Source organism: Anomaloglossus baeobatrachus, chromosome 5, assembly GCF_048569485.1.
Source record: "Anomaloglossus baeobatrachus isolate aAnoBae1 chromosome 5, aAnoBae1.hap1, whole genome shotgun sequence".
Lineage (NCBI taxonomy): Eukaryota > Metazoa > Chordata > Amphibia > Anura > Aromobatidae > Anomaloglossus > Anomaloglossus baeobatrachus.
In genome coordinates this window covers 556,490,520-556,509,366 of record NC_134357.1, presented here as the reverse complement: position 1 = coordinate 556,509,366, position 18,847 = coordinate 556,490,520, and the positions used below count along the sequence as shown (strand labels likewise).

General features: G+C 46.9%; 1 protein-coding gene across 1 annotated transcript in view; it reads left to right on the top strand.

Annotated features, from left to right (window-relative positions):
- The window catches only part of LOC142312998 (uncharacterized), a 93,212-nt gene that overhangs the window by 16,254 nt on the left and 58,111 nt on the right, over positions 1-18,847 (top strand). Inside the window, exons 7-8 of the mRNA XM_075351985.1 lie at positions 10,087-10,089; positions 12,891-14,240. Coding sequence (XP_075208100.1) covers positions 10,087-10,089; positions 12,891-14,240 — 1,353 coding nt within the window. The remainder of the gene's footprint in view (positions 1-10,086; positions 10,090-12,890; positions 14,241-18,847) is intronic.

Below are 18,847 nucleotides of genomic sequence, written 5' to 3'. Positions count from 1 at the left end.
TGACACACTGGCTGTAAACCGCACATTGTACCCACACACTGACCGTATACCACACACAGCCTTGACATACTGGTTATATTGTATTCCGCACACGACACACACTGGCCATATACAGTACACATGCACTGGACATACTGCATACTGTACACAGCACTCACAGATGCCGTACACAGCACTCACTCCCTGTACACAACACTCACACCCTGTATACAGCACTCACTCACTGGACATATACGGCACACATACACTGAACATTGAAGTCACTAATACATGAGATATATGGTGGTATATATTAGATATAAACACACTTAGCTCAGATATAAGTATCTGCTGTTTAGTTGCCATCTGTATCATCAGCTGTAGCACAAGTTCCTGACTGACACTCCCTCCTCATGTAAAATGGATACAGCAACTCAGATCAAGGGTTACAGTAGAAAACAGCCGGAGACTGAGTGGTTAATGTGTGGCCAATCAGCGCTGGCTTCATCGTTTCCTGTCTCCTTAGCGGTGTTAGAGTTGAACATCTCAGAGGCCTGAGTGCGCAGGACGGGAGGGTGAGAGGCTGAACACATGGCACTATGCAGCCTCCTCGGTGCCGTGCAGGCCCCTCCCCATCACTCTGCTTCTAACTACAATCCGATAGGACAGCGTGCAGGAGCCAGAGGGAAGGAAGGAAGTCCCCCCCCCCCCACTGCTGGCCGAAGCCCTGTGTCACTGCGCAGCGCGCAAATAGCTACCGCCGGCCGCTTGCAACGTATATGGCGATTTAAAGGGCCAGTAGCCGACAAGAGGAGCGTCTGCCTGAGCACTGCGGCCTCCGGGAATCTGCCCACTAGGCACCTTCCTTAAGGGGAGAATGCCTTAAATACCTAGTGCCTCTCAGCTGTAGGCTGAGAGGCACTTCCGGGTTATGGGACGGAATAGGTGTGCCAATGCCGTAAGCATGCTCCCAGGAGACCTGCATGTCATGTGCAGGCCCTGGGAGACGATGGCAGGGACTGAGGAAACTGAAGTCATTGCTGGGCAGCCAGGAGGGTAAGTGTGCCAGCGTCTCCGCTGGGGAAAGGGTCAGGACCGTGTAGGAATGCCAGTAACAGCCTTACAATGTTACATTAATGTTCTCCTTGGGCTCCCATGACCTCTGCTTGGGGCCAAACCCCATACAATCAACCAAAAAGAGAGTTTTACCTTTCACCTTTTTCATGGGAAGGAAGCCTTTTGCCTCAAAGATGTCTTCCACACTTACTGGTGAAAGCAAGGTACCGGGATTTCTGAAGTAGAGGCTCAGGATGACAGGCTTGAGGAAGGACACATGAAAGGAGTTGGGGTTTCGCAAGAAACCAAAAAGCTTCAGCTTATAGGACAAGTGTTGATCTTTTGAAGCACCTCGGAAGGACCAATAAAGCGGGAACCCAACTTGAAGGAAGGCATCTTGTAGCGGACATATCTAGAAGAGAGCTACAACTTGACTCTAGAACAAAATGAAGGAGGATACAGGCATCTTTTTTCTGCATGCCTTTTCATCCCGTTGGAGGAATGCTCCTGAAAGGCCTTGGTCTTCACCTATACTTGGAGAACCCCTTGACAAGAACATCGGAGGCAGGGTTGCCGGAGTTGATAACTACAGGGACAGTATTTTTGGGCTGCTGTCCATATACGATGAGGAATGGAGAGTTAATGGAGGACTCACATGATTATTATAGGAGAGCTGTGCGCATGGTAGAATCTTTACCCAATCACCCAATGGTGTTCATTGACAAAGTCCCACAGGAAATTTATCAGAACTGAGATGTGAATTAGACTCTTCTATCAGACATAATGTGGACAATAAGGCTGTGCAGGCAGAAGATGTGTTGGATGAAGTGCTCAGCGAGCACAGAAGCAAAAGGAAGACCGGACAACGGAGTGAAGTGGGCCCTTTTAGAGAACCTGTCTACTACTACCCAGGTGATGAAGCAACCAAAGGACACTGGCAGGTCATTGATATGTGTTGCAAAGAAGTAGAGGTAGTAGTCGCCCAGCTGGAAGCTTTTTAGGGGTCTTATTACGCGCACACAAGGGACAGGCTGAAACAAATTCTACGACATCTTTTACACAGCATTGTCCACCAGTAGTGCTGCGAGATAAGCAGTTATCTTCTAACTAGAGTGACCGGCCAGCTTAAAGGAGTGACCCCACTGCAAGACACGCTTCCTGTCTGCCTCCGTCACAAACGGTTTTCTGGATTGTACCCGAGACATGCTGACTGGACCTACTGTGAGCATCTTCAAGGGCTCAATAATGTGTTAAGGCTCTTCTTCCTGGTTGGCTGACATAAAAGACATGGATAGTGCATCCACCTTGACATTCTTTTTGACCAGCTGGCAATGTATAGTCAAAATGAGTGAAGAACAGCAAGCATCAGGCTCGACGCGGATTCAGCCTCTGAGCCAACTGTAGGTAGGTCAATTTTTTTGAAGTCAGATGCTGTTGCGTGTGACACCTATGAGCGATTTTGCATCGTCGCAAAAACGTGCAAAATCGCTCATCGATGACATGGGGGTCCATTCTCAAATATCGTTACTGCAGCAGTAAAGAAGTTGTTCCTCGTTCCTGCGGCAGCACACATCACTCTGTGTGACACCGCAGGAACGAGGAAGCTCTCCTTACCTGCCTCCCGGCCGCAATGCGGAGGGAAGGAGGTGGGCGGGATGTTAGGTCCCGCTCATCTCCGCCCCTCCGCTTCTATTTGGCTGCGGTTCAGTGACGCAGCTGTGACGCTGAACGAACCGCCCCCTTAGAAAGGAGGCGGTTCGCCGGTCACAGCAACGTTGCCGGGCAGGTAAGTACGTGTGACGTGTCTGGGCGATGTTGTGCGGCACGGGCAGCGATTTGCCCATGTCGCACAACAGATGGGGGCGGGTACCCACGGTAGCGATATCGGTACTGATATCGCAGCATGTAAAGCGGCCTTTACAGCCAATGAAAACTCAAAAGTGATTAGCTCAGAAAATTAGAATATTGTGTAAAACCAACTGAAAAAATGATTTTAAACTCAGAAATTTTGGCCTAATGAAAAGTATGTACAGTAAATGCACTCAATATTTGGCTGTGTCTTCTTTTGCATGAATTACTGAATCAATGTGATGTGGCATGGAGACGATCAGCCTGTGGCACTGCTAAGGTGTTATGGAAGCCCAAGTTGCTTTGATAGCAGCCTTCACTCGTCTGCATTGTTGGGTCTGGTGTCTCTTATCTTCCTCTTAATAATTCCCCATAGATTTTTTTATGGAGTTGAGGTCAGGCAAATTTGCTGGCCAATCAAACACAGTGATACTGTGTTTAGTAAAACAGGTATTGGTACTCTTGGCAGTGTAGTAGACAGGTGCCAAGTCCTAAAGGAAAATTAAATTTCCATCTCCAAATCTCCAAAAACTCCGACGGACCCTAGGCTTGGAAGTTTCAAGCTTCAAAGGACAGAAACGTATGTGACTGTTGCGATGTTTCACCAGACGAGGCTTTGCCAGGTTAACACGATCTACCTCCATGTACTTAGAGGAAGCAGTAGGAACCGCAGATCACAACATGATGGGTCTCTGGAAGTTAGGCCAGGGCGTCACAGAACCGTGATCGTTGGCCCTGGCTTCTATCAGGTTGTCACAGGGTATTGTGCAATCTGCCCTTCTGTGCAATATCCACCTCCTCCTTGGTTGTGGGTCCCCAACTGAATGGTGTTGCCAACAGCAGTCAATCAAGTCCTAGGTACACTCTGCACCACATCCACCAGACACACCAGTGGACGGCCTGAGTGGAATAGGGCCGCCCACTTGGAGGGTTGGTGAAGAGGAGGTCAGGAGTGTCAGGAGCAGGGCAGTGAGAGTTTGGAGTTTGAGAGAGGAGGACAGGAGCTGGGCTCCTTAGAGAAACTAGGTGACAGACGGTGGTCTGGGCCTAGTAGGAGCTGGACCCCCGGTCGCAGGTGATCGTGGCAAGGAAAACGGACCTGTGGAGGAGGACAGCTGGCGGCCTTGCACCATCACCGGGCTGGGACCAGGGTACGACGGGGTATGTGGACCCTAGGTTAGGGAGTAGCTTCAGGCAACCTGACAATTTACCCGACGAGAACGGAGCCTTCAAGATCCGCTCTCCACCCGCTCCAAAATCGGGGTACTAGCGCAACGGATAGGTGTTGTGAATGTTAGTTATGTTTTGGCTGCTGGGATGCTCCCTCTGGTGGCCAGGAATGGTTTGGACTTGGACCAGATGTGTTGTGCAATGGGCGTTTCCTTTGCAAACTCTCTGCTTATTTAAATCCTGGTCTAATAGCAGGCTGTGCCGGATGTCAGTTGTTCTTTGTATCACCAGCCTGCTTCATTCTGCTCCACACCACTTCTACCCCAGATAAGTGCTTGCTCTTTATTTATTGTTTGGTTCTTTTGCTCTTATCTGGGTTTGTCATTTGCTGTGGTTGTTTTCAGTTTATTTGCATGCAGGGATTTCCCCCCTCAGTTGCTTGGCTGGGGAACTTCCTGCAGTTCTGTTTGGAGTATAGCTCCTTTGGGTCCATGTGTTTGTGGCTTGTTGAATTTATATTTTTTGTTTTCTGTTCATTGGTATGACAAGAGCACCTGGTATAGGACGGAGTTCAGATCGTGCGATCTGAGGGCCTTTTTGTACTATCAGGAATTTGGATTTTTGTAGGGTTTTTCTCTGGCCACCATCAGCCCCTTTCCTGTCCTTTCCTACTTTAGTCAGTGGGGGCCTCACCTTTTGCTAATCCTGTCATCTATCTGTGTATTGTTTTTTTTCCTATATCACCGCAGTCTTTGAATGTGGGGGGCTTGCTATTCTTGTCAATTTTCTGAGGCAGAGAGTTATTCATCTTTCCTTCCTTTAGGATAGCTAGTTCTCCGGCTGGGTTCGTGGTGCACAGGATGTTAGTTCACCCCTTGGCTACTTCTAGTGTTGATGGTTAGTAAGGGGATAGCGGCCAGATTAGTTGCCAATGCTCTTGTCACCTTTTACCAATGATTTGTGGTGGGCTTCCATGGTTCCGGATCATAACAGTACATCCGGCCCCCCTCCCGGGATGTCCGTCGTTTTGTGCAGTCGTGTGGAGTTTGTTCTAGGTCCAAGCCCTGTTGTTCACGTTCTAGTGGGCTATTATTGCCTTTGCTGGTACCTAAGAAACCTTGGACGCACATCTCTATGGATTTTATTTCAGAGCTTCCCGTCTCTCAGAAAATGACTGTGATTTGGGTGATCTGTGACAGATTCTCCAAGATGACAGTATATGGAGAAAAAGAGCTACATATGGCAGGGAGCACACCTACAATAGTGTATATAAAAGGCAAACCTTTATTGTGACAGCAAGAATAAAAACACTAAAAACATGACACACAAGATGACACGGCCTGATACCCCTTGTGACCCCTGTCATATACAAAACATGAGCAATAATAATGTGCAAATGCAAAAGAGTCATACATGAAAAATATATGAACATGCAATGATAAAGGATGGCTAATAACAAATATCACACACAAGTGCACAATGCCAGCTGGCTCACTCTTATCCAAGGAATACCGCCTATGAAAAGTGTGTATCCATGTGGTGGCGCTGAAAAACGACCATGATAAGAAGTCACATCCCAGAAAATATCAGCAATGAACAATCCCAATATGTATCAGGGGAACAACGTCACCACCTAAAGTGCATAAGTCACAAGCAATTGTATAACCATAGGCAAAAAAAAACTCATAGAGGATGGCAGCCAATAGAGGCAAAGTGGCAACAACGTATAGATAGGCTAAGCCAGGGGAGGTACACAGGGGACAGGGAATACCGTGGAGAACTCACGCGTATCGCCGCACAGCGGCTTCCTCAGGGCAAGTGTGTACATCGTAGCCCACAACAAAGGAGGTATATAAGCCGATTGATAATGAATACATAAAAATCACCTGTGTGGAGGCTGGCAGTGGATCCAAACTATGGCCATGTGGGAGCGCGTATTACAGCGGCTGTAATGCAAGGAGATGCGCGCTGCCATCTTGGAAGTTCCGTGCATGCGCGGAAAGTCAAAGATCGATCGCACGTCATCCCAGGGAAACCGCGCATGCGCAGTATCGCTAATGCACGGAGAAGCAGTGGTAAGCACAGGAGATCCTGTACATGGTCACAATGGTCCGCAACACCTTCATTAATTGTGGTAATGGAACAAAAAGAAATTATACAAGAGGAACAACCAAGATTCTCCAAGATGGTCCACTTGGTTCCCCTATCTAAGTTGCCGTCTTCATCAGAGTTGGTGCCTTTGTTTTTCCAACATGTTCGTTTGCATGGTATTCCCGAAAACATTGTTTCTGACAGAGGGGTGCAGTTTGTATCCAGGTTTTGGAGGATTTTTTACTCTAAATTGGGTGTTCAGCTGTCTTTCTCCTCAGCGTTTCATCCTCAGACCAACGGTCAGACTGAAAGGGCTAACCAGACCCTGGAGACCTATTTACCGTGTTTTGTTTCTGCGGATCAGGATGACTGGGTTTCGTTTTTGCCTTTGGCTGAATTTGCCCTTAACAATAGAGCTAGCTCTACCAGATTGGTGTCCCCCTTTTTCTGCAATTTTGGGTATCACCCTAGGTTCCTCTCAGGGCAGCTTGAGGCGTCTGACTGTTCAGGGGTGGATTCGGTGGTCAACAGAATGCAGCAGATTTGGGGGCAGGTAGTGGATAAATTGTTTCAGTCCAAAGAAACTGCCCAAACGTTTGCCAACCGGCGTCGGACTGTTGGTCCCCGGTTTAAAGTAGGGGACATGGTGTGGTTGTCCTCTAAAAATATTCCTATGAGAGTTCCATCTCCTAAATTTAAGCCCAGATTTATCGGACCTTATAAGATTTCGGAGATTATCAACCCTGTATCTTTCCGTTTGATTCTGCCTGCGTCATTTAAGATTCACAATGTCTTCCATAAGTCCTTGTTGAAGAAACATGTGGAGCCAACAGTTCCTGCAGCAGCGCCTCCTGACCCTGTTTTGGTACAAGGGGATCTGGAGTATGAGTTGAAAAGATTCTGGATTCCCGTCGCAGTAGGCGTCAGCTTCAGTACCTTGTGAAATGGAAGGGTTATGGGCAGGAAGATAACTCTTGGGTTGTGGCTTCTGACATTCATGCGGACAGGTTGGTTCACGCCTTCCATCATGCTCATCCCGAGCGACCCGTTGGCGTTGGTGAGGGTTCGGTGACCCCTCCTCAAGGGGGGGGTACTGTTGTGAATGTTAGTTATGTTTTGGCTGCTGGGAGGCTCCCTCTGGTGGCCAGGAATGGTTTGGACTTGGACCAGGTGTGTTGTGCAATGGGCGTTTCCTTTGCTAACTCTCTGTTTATTTAAATCCTGGTCTGATAGCTCCTTTGGGTCCATGTGTTTGTGGCTTGTTGAATTTGTTATGATTCTTGTTTTCTGTTCATTGGTATGACAAGAGCACCTGAGGGCCTTTTTGTACTATCAGGAATTTGGATTTTTGTAGGGTTTTTCTCTGGCCACCATCAGCCCCTTTCCTGTCCTTTCCTACTTTAGTCAGTGGGGGCCTCACCTTTTGCTAATCATGTCATCTATCTGTGTATTGTGTTTTTCCTATATCACCGCAGTCTTTGAATGTGGGGGGCTTGCTATTCTTGTCTATTTTCTGAGGCAGAGAGTTATTCATCTTTCCTTCCTTTAGGATAGCTAGTTCTCCGGCTGGGTTCACGGTGCACAGGATGTTAGTTCACCCCTCGGCTACTTCTAGTGTTGATGGTTAGTAAGGGGATGGCGGCCAGATTAGTTGCCAATGCTCTTGTTACCTTTTACCAATGATTTGTGGCAGCGGCAGCGGTGTCCAGAACTTTGGTTTACCTCGTTGTCAGTGTCAGATTTGTGGACTGAGTGAGTACAAAAGTGGCCCCTGCGCTTCCCACGGCACCCCCCAACACCATCACCGAGTCCCGGGGCATCCCCCCTACCCGTGGAGTGTCCTAACACCTGGCTGCCCCACTCCATCGCCCCCGGATACTCCCAACTGCAGCGGTGGTACTCCGAAAATTACCACAAACCACGGGTGGCGTCACGAACTCTTAACACCCCCCCTGTAAATAACCCCCTTCGTTCGAGGAGCCGCACGACCCCTGGATCTGGAGACCCCTCGAGCCACGACAGATCCGGATCCGAGTAGCCCGGCTGCTGACGCGGGGGTGGCACACCCTCGAATTAACTTGGTGTCATGAACAGGATCCGAGCATGACCCAATTACCTGGGTGATGTGCGCCTTGTAGAACGAAACCGCGAGTCAAAAGCCCCGTTTTCTGCCATCTTCCGACATCTTTTGGTATCAAAATGCCGTCTTCTTCCCTGAAAGCGTGCAAAGCCGAAGCCCCGCCCTTCGTCTTGAGTCAGCCCGGAACCGGTAGTTCCCAGAAGGTCACACCAGAGAGAGAGTGCTAAGTGAAAACCGAGGGGGCGTGACTGCATGTAGCAGCAGTGGAAAAGAAGCAGGGATGCCATGACTCTGCCATAATGTTCCTAGACCCCGCAGAGGAAAGATGGCGGCTGCGCGAGACTGGTCACCGGAATGTGCTGTTCCCGGGACCGCGACCTGAATTGAGCAGGAGACGGAGCAGCTGTGCAGGAGGATGCGGATGCAGTTCCTGTTTATGTTAAACCACTAGAGGGAAGAGATGAGGAGCCTGGCGATGGCGGTGCGAGCCCGTGAGATTGAGATCCCACGTAAAGAGAGGGTAAGCAGTTACCCAGTCCCTACTGATTGCCCCAATCTGGCCATTGCGGCTCAGGAACCTGGACCGTCCCCGCTCCCGGTGAGAATTCCACCGCAACTAACACTGTCCTCGGCGGAGGCCGCGCTGCCTACCCCCACTATGGCAGCGGAACTTTCAGCCCCTGTATATGAAGCCACAACTGCAGAACCCCCGGTTCCGTCCCTCGACCCTGTCGCGACAGCGGTCATCTTGGCACCAGCCAGACCAGACCCGGCCGCATCACCGGGCCCGTCCTTAGAGGTGGAGTGCCCGGACCCTGCAACCCCGGCTGCAGAGCGATCGGTACATCTACCCGGAGGTGGAGCCTAAAGAGCTGCCGGTTCCACCACCGTGCGGCATCCCGACGGCTGTTGGGGCCGCAGAAGTACACCTAAAGCCAGAGCCAGCTAGGGAGCTGAGGCCGGACGCTAACACCCCCTACTGGGAACGACACCACCAGAAGTAACAGATGGAGATAACACGAGACCGGCGACGATGGGGCCTTTCCACCCCCAACCAAGAAGAAAAGGAGCAAGTGAGGAGCGCTGCTTCACGAATTAGAGGGCCACGGTGCCGTGGTCTAGTGGATCGATTTGACTCCGTGCAAGGGCGGGGGTTCATCCGAGAGGCAGGACTCACAGCTGGGGTGTTCGTGTCACAACGGGACGTTGCACAGCACCTTTCCAGGGGACACCCCGAACGAAATCTGCAGCCGGAAGACATGGTCACCTACACCCGGCATTGTGGAGAGCGGGGCTGGTATGCCCTGGAGGTGACCAAGCATGTAATGATGGAGGAAAAATTCATGCCGGCGTTGGTAGTACATAGTTGCAAAGAAGCATGGCTACGGGACCCGGTAGTTTAGAGTGTATTGAAGCATGCTGATGGTACCAGTAAAAATGTGATGTGTAGTACACGTATCTGTGTTATCGGTTATTGTTTTTCGCAGTTTATTATTTTTCACGTAGCATGTAAAAGGTAAAGTCTAATCAACAGGGTTGAATGAAAAGAGAAAGGATACCTGATTGTCGAGAAGATTTTTTATAATGTGTACCCCGGTGCATGGACATCGTTTAATTATGCACCAATATATATATAGTAAACATCGACCACGGTTACGGGACTGGTTGTAACCAACACAAACTTGTGTTCTTGTAAATAGTTGCACCTCCTGTGCCCACCAGAGTCGTCTTTTGCAACACCCGGGACCTTAACCTGGTCACGGACCCCAATAGGTATGCAGTGGGTCAAGTTGTTTGAGTGGCGGGTTAATGAGATCCGAGACAATGGAACTGGACTGTCGCAGGAAGAGGCTGCAACGGAGCAGGTTGAGTCTCCGTTACTACTGAATCCGGTAGCGTTTCATCGTTGACCTGATGAACTCATAAATTAAGTAACGTTTAAGTGTCCAGCCTCCCTAATGAGGGACATATGTTGTAAAAATAAAAATGTTTCTTTTTCTACCTTTCCAGTTTTAAAAAAAAAATAAAAAATAAACCTCTGATGTCCTGTAGCTCAAGGACAAGCTACATTTAACCAAGGGGGAATGTGATGCCCTGACCTATCAGGTTGTCACAGGGTATTGTGCAATCTGCCCTTATGTGCAATATCCTCCTCCTCCGTGGTTGTGGGTCCCCAACTGAATAGTGTTGCCAACAGCAGTCCATCAAGTCCTAGGTACACTCTGCACCAGACACACCAGTGGACGGCTTGAGTGGATAGGGCCGCCCACTTGGGGGATTGGTAAAGGGGAGGTCAGGAGCAGGGCAGTGAGAGTTTGGAGTTTGAGAGAGGAGGACAGGAGCTGGGCTCCTTGGAGAAACTAGGTGACAGACGGTGGTCTGGACCTAGTAGGAGCTGGACCCCAGGTCACAAGGGATCGTGGCAAGGGGCACGGACCTGTCGAGGAGGACAGCCGGCGGCCTTGCACTATCACCGGGCTGGGACCAGGGCACGACTGGGTACATGGACCCTAAGTCAGGGAGTAGCTTCAGGCAACCTGACAATTTACCCGACGAGAACGGAGCCTTCAAGATCCGCTCTTCACCCGCTCCAAAATCGGGGTACAAGTACAACGAGGGGGATAGGACTTTCCACCAAAATGGTCCAGAAAATCCCAAGCGTGAACCCTGAGAGCAAACTCCCACAGTTAGTGATACTGGGCAGCGGTACCCGGCTAGTTCCACACTACCGGGACCAACAGAGAAGTAACATAGTGCCAGGAGGCAGGTCACGGATCACTAGGCAACACCAACGGGGCCAGGACCCAAACTAGCTCCCCTCAGCGACAGCGGTGTCCAGAACTTTGGTTTGCCTGGTTGTCGGTGTCAGATTTGTCGACTGAGTGAGTACAAAAGTAGCTCCTGCCCTCCCCACGGCACCCCCCAACACCATCACCGAGTCCCAGGGCTATCCTCCTACCCATGGAGGGTCCTAACACCTGGCTGCCCCAATCCATCGCCTCTGGGTACTCCCAACTGCAGCGGTGGTACTCCCAAATTACCACGAACCACAGGTGGCGTCACAAACTCCAACACACCTGCCTGTAAATAACCCTCTTCGTTCGAGGAGCCGCACAACCCCTGGGTCCGGAGACCCCTCAAGCCACCCCGGATCAGAGCAGCCCGGTTGCTGATGCGGGGGCGGCACAGTTCACCTCTCTGAAGTATTCTTGGAACCTGAGATCAATGCAGATAGCCAGAGATACCAAGTCGTCCAGGAAAGAGGGTACATTACGGCCGGCCAGTTCGTCCTAGCTTCTGGTTGACAGAACCTCCCAGAATGAAGCCACCAACACCTCATTATTTCAACCTAGTTTGGTAGACAAGGTGTGAAAATGAATGGCATAGTGGCCTATGGTGAGAACTCCATGGCACTCTCTAAGGAGTGAAGATGCTGCTGAGGAAACTCGACCTGGTTCTTCGATTATCTTGCAGAATTCCCACTGGAAGGTTTTCAGATCCATGACGACAGTTTCAATTTTCTATTAAAATGGATTGATTTAAGCAAGGGACTCGTCGTTTATGTTGACACCATAAAGGCCACTTTGGACCAGTCCAAAATGAATACAAGTTCAAAGTACAGAGAGCACTGGTTTCTGAATCTCCCTTCATTGCTTGGGGTCGCCGTCAGACTGCAGAGGAGCAGACAGATGAGGACTGAAGTTTTAAGCTGGATTTGCTGCCGAGGTGGCGACTACAGCTGGGACAGGATCGGTGTGAAAGCTTGCAAGCAGGTGTCCACTGACCGCAAGTAGATCAGGATTAAGTCTTGTTGTTCCCATTGATGGGCAATCTCTTGCTGTGAGATGAGAAATTCTGGAGCCAGTGGGATCTGTGGCCTAGGCAAGCTGTTACACTTGCAGGTGGGAAGGGGCCCACTGTTCCACAGTTTTGTCTCAACCAGGGAGAACATAACTAAGCAGCTACCTTGGCTTCACCTAGAGCCTTTGATGATGAGGATAGGCTTATGCTGAAAGGTAGATGCCAAGCCAAGGGCTACTCCAGGGAGTCCTGGTACTGCAACAGCTCACCCCATGGGTCAGGGATTGGATAATGACAGTCGCTAATGTGGTCGGGTGCGTAAGCAGGTGCAACAGATACAGCTGATATGACAGGTGCAACAGATATGCCTGACATAACTGGTATAGATAGATATGTGCAGCAGGTATGGTAGGGACTGCTGGTATAGGTAGATGCATCAGGTTTCCCGAGCATAGCGGATACTAAGATACAGGCACATGTTCTCACACACAGCATAAGACTCAGCAAATGGAACTGGAACTGAACTAGCAATACTTCTCTAAGGATAGACCATGTTGCCTAGGCACCTCCCATAGGGGGAGGATGCATTAAATACCTAGTGCCATAATTTGAGAGGCACTTTCAGGTTAAGGTACGCTGGCCCTTTAAGATTAGGTGCATGTATGCCTTAAGCACACTCGAAGGAGACCTGCATAGCATGTGCAATTCATGGAAGACGGCAGCATAGACTGGGGACATGGAAGACATCGTTGGACGGCCGGGAAGGTAAGTATGCAGGGATGCCGGTAACAACATTAGAAGTGATCTTATATGTTATATCCTTAAATTTGTATATGTTATTAAAACTAATTGTTATTCTTGGCAGATAACTATACCAGGAGATTAGCGGCACAACTGACATCTTCAATTTTTAAATTAGATGACCTTGATATCACACAAGATATAACTGAAGTGAATGCCTCTATTCCAGAGATACCATCATCCCTTCACAGCAAAGATCTATCATCTGATTCTTTTAAACAAGTCCAATCTTCTGATTTATCACAGACTATTAAGAAAAATAAAAGTCAGAAAAAAGGCATTAAAAATCAAAGTGCTCTTACAGCAAAGAAGCCGATTTCAACATCAGAATATGGAAAGATTCCTAAAAAAATTCACACAGGGGAGAAAAGATTTTCTTCAGAGTCTGATATGTTCCAGAGAACTCACACAGGGGAGAAGCCATTTTCATGTTCAGAATGTGGTAAATGTTTTAACAAAAAATCACATCTTGTTATACATCAGAGAACTCACACAGGAGAGAAGCCGTTTTCATGTTCAGAATGTGCGATATGTTTTGCACATAAATCACATTTTGTTACACATCAGAGAATTCACACAGGGGAGAAGCCATATTCATGTTCTGAATGTGGGAAATGTTTTAAACAAAAATCACATCTTGTTAAACACCGGAGAACTCACACAGGAGAGAAGCCTTTTTCATGTTCAGAATGTGGGAGATGTTTTGTAGGTAAATCAAGTCTTGTTATACATCAGAGAATTCACACAGGGGAGAAGCCTTTTTCATGTTCAGAATGTGGGCAATGTTTTGCAGATCATTCAAGTCTTGCTAAACATGAAAGAATTCACACAGGGGAGAAACCCTTTTCATGTTCCGAATGCGGGAAATCTTCTTCAAGTAAATCATGTCTTGTTAAACATCAGAGAACTCACACAGGGGTGAAGCCATATTCATGTTCAGAATGTGGGAAATGTTTTGCAAATCAATCAGGTTTTGCTAAACACAAAAGAATTCACACAGGGGAGAAAATATTTTCTTCAGAGTCTGTTATGTTCCAGAGAACTCACACAGGGGAGAAGCCTTTTTCGTGTTCAGAATGTGAGAGATGTTTTGTATGTAAATCAAGTCTTGTTATACATCAGAGAATTCACACAGGGGAGAAGCCTTTTACATGTTCAGAATGTGGGCAATGTTTTGTAGATCATTCAAGTTTTGCTAAACACAAAATAATTCACACAGAGGAGAAACCCTTTTCATGTTCAGAATGCGGGAAATCTTTTTCAAAAAAATCACATTTTGTTAGACATCAGAAAACTCACACAGCGGAGAATCCTTTTTCATGTTCAGAATGTGGAAAATGTTTTGCAGCTCAATTAAATCTTGCTAAACACCAAAGAATTCAAACAGGGGAGAAACCCTTGACAAGTTTAGAATGACGGAAATATTTTACACACAAATGGCATATTTTTCAACTCACAAGGGTAGAAGGCATTATCATATCTAGAAGGTGAGAAATGTTTTACTTGAAAATTATAATTTGTTGATCAATAAGAAAAATTCACATCGGGAGAAACCATATATATACAGTCCTGCTCATCGTTATTGGCAGCCATGAAATTTAAGTACATAATGTGGAATATCTCCTGGAAAAAAATGAATCAATTGAAACTTTTTTGTATAGAGCACTTGTGTTAAGTACAAATGAGCAAATGATAAACAACAATTTAAAATAAAAACCAATAGGACTCAAAAATAAAAAAACCTAAAGCTGCTGTGACACTATTATCGGCACCCTTTACATTAAATTGGTATGGAAACACATTTTGACTCACCTGTGATAAATTGTTCGTGCCCATGTGACATGAATTAGCCAATAAATGATGACGTCAGAGTTTTAAAAAGCAACATGTTAGGCCCTGTTCCATTGTTACATTGGTGAAGACAAAGGAGCTGTCTGAGAACATCTGAACTACTATTATTAGCAAACGCGAGATTTCCAAAGGGTATAAGGCCATCTCTAAAGACCTTGGTATCCCAGTTTCAATAGTGCACAATGTTATTAAGAAGTTAGCCAAGCATGGGACCATCAAGAACCTCCTTAAATTTACAAGAGATGTCTTTGAAGGTTGGTACTAATGGTGGAAAAACCACCACATAAAACATTCAAAGACCTGAAGACCAACCTGGAACAATCTAGAGATAATGGTTTCAACAAGTACTATTCGCCACACAGTAAATCAAGCAGAGCTTTAAGGCCAAGGAAATAACCATTGCTTAAGAAATAAACATAAAAAGGAAAGACTGATCTTTGCCAAAGAGTATATTGACAAACTACACTGCTTCTGGGAAAATGTTCTGTGGACAGTTGATACAAAAATATACCTTTTTGGCATTGAAAAGCAACAGTTTTTTACAGATTGTGCAATGAAGGTTTTAAGGAAAATAACACCCTACCAATCGCTAAGCATGGTGGAGGATCCATAATGCTGCGGGGTTGCCTTTTTGCGTCTGGTACTTGAGGCCTTGACCATATCACAAAAATCATGAAATCAGAGAATTATCAAGAGATTTTAAAGCAAAATATCCTAGCCAGTGTAAGAAAACTTGGGCCTTCCAGCAAGAAATTGACCAAAAAGCACACATCCAAATGTACACAGGAATGGTTGAAAAAGAAAAAATAGACTGTTTTAAAATGGCCAGCAATGAGTCCTGACCTCAATCCCATTGAAAATCTTTGGGGTGAGCTGAAATCTGCTATTGGGAAAAAGAACCCGCAAACATTCAAAAGCTTGAACAAACTGCAAAGGAAAAGTGGGACAAAATACCAGTTGAGGCCCGTTTCACATATCCGACACTTTACCAGATCCAGCACATTCCAGCACAGTGCAATACAGTACAACGGCATCGCGGCAACCTCCAGTCACATGCTGTCATGTGACCGGAGCATGTGATTGGAGCTTGCCGCAATGCCATTGTACTGTATTTCACTGTACTGGAGTGTGCCGGATCCGGCAAAATGCCAGATATGTGAAACGGGCCTGAGAAGTACAAGAAGCTTATAGATTGCTACAAGAAACTTTTGGAGGCTCATCATTGCCAAAGGGTGTGCAACCAAGTATTAATTAGGGGTGCAACCAAGTATTAATTAGGGGCCTTTATTGTTGCACATGCTGTTTATTCTGTTTCTTTTTTGAAATTGCAACATGTAAGTGACAATACTGTATTTTATTGTATTACTTTGGACCAGTAATTAAATAAGTCATAGGATATAACTTTGATACATTTCCATTTATTTCTGAAGATACTATACAATCTTTGAAAAAAAAATATAAAAGTGCCAATAATAGTGAGCACCACTGTATATGACAAACTGAACGAGAGAACACAAAAGACAAAGTAAAGGCAAGAAAGTAAAGAAGAAAGTGAAAGCATGTTAGACGTTACATTAGAATTATAAAATATACAGTTACTAATAGACATCTGTGACGCCCTGGCCTAGCAGGTCGTCACAAGGAGGCCGTGCAATCTGCCCTTCTGCATGGTACCCGCTCCTCCTTGGTTATGGGTCCTGTCAATTTGGCGTTGCTACCAACAGGTGTACATAAATCCTGAGGAACACTCTGCACCACACCCACCACTCACCCATTGGGCAGCCTGAGGGAAATAGGGCCACCCAGATGGAGGATGGAAGAGGGAGCGCAGAGATGTTAGTAGTAGAGTTGAGCTGTGAGGCAGTGGTGACAGTGCAGGTCACGCTGTGGAGCTGGGCTCCTTTACCCGTCCCAGGTGCCAGACGTTGGCCTGGCCAGAAGCAGCTGGAACCCCGGTCGCATGGGGTAGTGACGGGGCACGGTTCAGAGAGCAGGCCGGCTGCCTTGTGCTACAACCGGGCAGGGGCCAGGACACGACAGGGTACGTGGACCCTAGGCTGGGAAGTAGCTTCACGCAGCCCAGTAATTCACCGATGGGAACGGAGTCTTCAGACACCGTTCCCCACCCACTCCAGAATTGAGGTACTAGCGCAACGAGGGGGATAGGACTTCCCAAAATTATCCAGAAAATCCCAAGTGTGAACCCTGAGAGCAGGCTCACCTTGCTAGCCACGCAGGTGAGCGGGACCCGAGTAGTCTTAGGCGAAAGGGATCCACCAAGTTACACACAGTGCCAAGGGACAAGGCTTCAGACCAACCAACAACACCAAAGGGGCACGAACCCAGCGTGCTCAACCGAGAGAAGCAGAGTACTCAAGAGTTTGGTTTACCTGGTGTCAGCGTCAGTGACTTTGGATTGTGTGAGTACCCCGACTTCCCTTCACCCCCCGACGGGTTCCTCACTCCATCCCATCACTGGTCCCCGGGACACCAAACTCCCTACCCACGGAGGGGTTAAACATCCTGCTGCTTCAACATCATCACCGGGCTCACAAACAGCAGCAGTGGTCTCTCCCATTACCACACACCGTGGGTGGTGTCACGAACATTATCCCATCCACTGCCCCAAACACAAAAATCCCCCTTTTTATTTCCGAGGTAGGTGCGTGTCCAGAGACCCCTCGAGCCACTGCGGATCTGGGTCCGAGCAGCCCGTCGGCTGTCGCGGGGCGGCACACATCTGTTTTCTAAAAATCAAATAAGCAATATTCCATGTGCATTGAACATTTCACATTGTTATATAGTTATATGTTCACTATATGGACAAGAGTATTGCAACCCTCCCCCTAAAATACCCAACATTCCTCCTCCCTCTTCTTCCTAACTCCCAATCTCAGCGATCTGCCATTCATTACAGTTACTTTCAGCGCACAATCTCCATGTCTGAGCAATGTCTGTAACTTCTCTATACTACAATAATAAACATTCTCATATTGCAAATTACTATGTCCATCTACGATCCATTCCTTCTTTGTGGGAACATCTGCTGTGATCGAGTTTATAAAATCACTTTCCGCTAAGTTTAGTAGTTTTCGCATCATCATTGGGAACTGACTCCCTTCTCTATTCCCAAATACACATATTATAGGTTCTAAGGGGACTTTGTAAATTCTTACTAAATTGTCCCAGTAACCTGACAGCCAAAACAATTTTTTTACAATAACGTCTGAGTATCTAAACTAATGTTCTTCATTTCGTCTTCCTCCATTCCCTTTTTGCTGGAGCAGAGGTCGCCCAACAAGTTCCCTCATTATGGCATTAAATATCTTGGATATAATACTCTTATTACTGCAATTTCTCACTAACAAAGCTTTATCTTTTTTATTTTTCCAGAAGTATATCCATTTTTCCTCTGTAAGGCCTGACATAGCAATTTAAGCCTATAATCTTGGCCTTTTTTTTTTAGACAGTATGACCTCTTCGTCCTTTTCCATCCTTTCCTCGGTTGTTTGCTTCTCCACATGATATTTTAAATACTTTTTAATATCCAAATGTAGATTTGAGTGCACATACAAAATGGTGGGAAAAAGAATCATTATTTTTTTTTTTTAATTAGATAATTATATTTTTTTTAAGAGAAAGGACAATAAAATCCCTCCCTCCTTTCCACTTTCACCTTTTCCCAATCCTGAATGCTGGGGTAAGATTATCTACGTCATGTACAGAAATATTAGGGCTACAGCAACATCACATATGTTATACAGAAGAATAGCGCTATGTCCATAGCTCTTTATACAATGACTTATAGGTCAGACAAGCTCCTCATATTTCGGCAGTTTCTATGTTACTCAGATGCTTTTTATATGAATAAGATCAGTGAGTCTCATTATACCGAGTAGAGAAGCTCCAGGGACAAAGACCTCGTCTCGTACTGACACATTGGAAGCCCGAAGTCTCCAGCCCCGGGGCCCAGATTCTCTCATTTTTGGCTCTACGTTTCTTTTAGAATAAATCCCCTTCTCATACTGTCCTGTCGTAATGGCTTTGGTAACATTTAGATGGATTCATACGACCCTCCGACAAAACGTGATTAACAATTTATGTGTAAGAAACAATAATCGCCCTACCGCAATTTTCCCACGTGTGTCCATTGTCCGTTCTTCTATAATC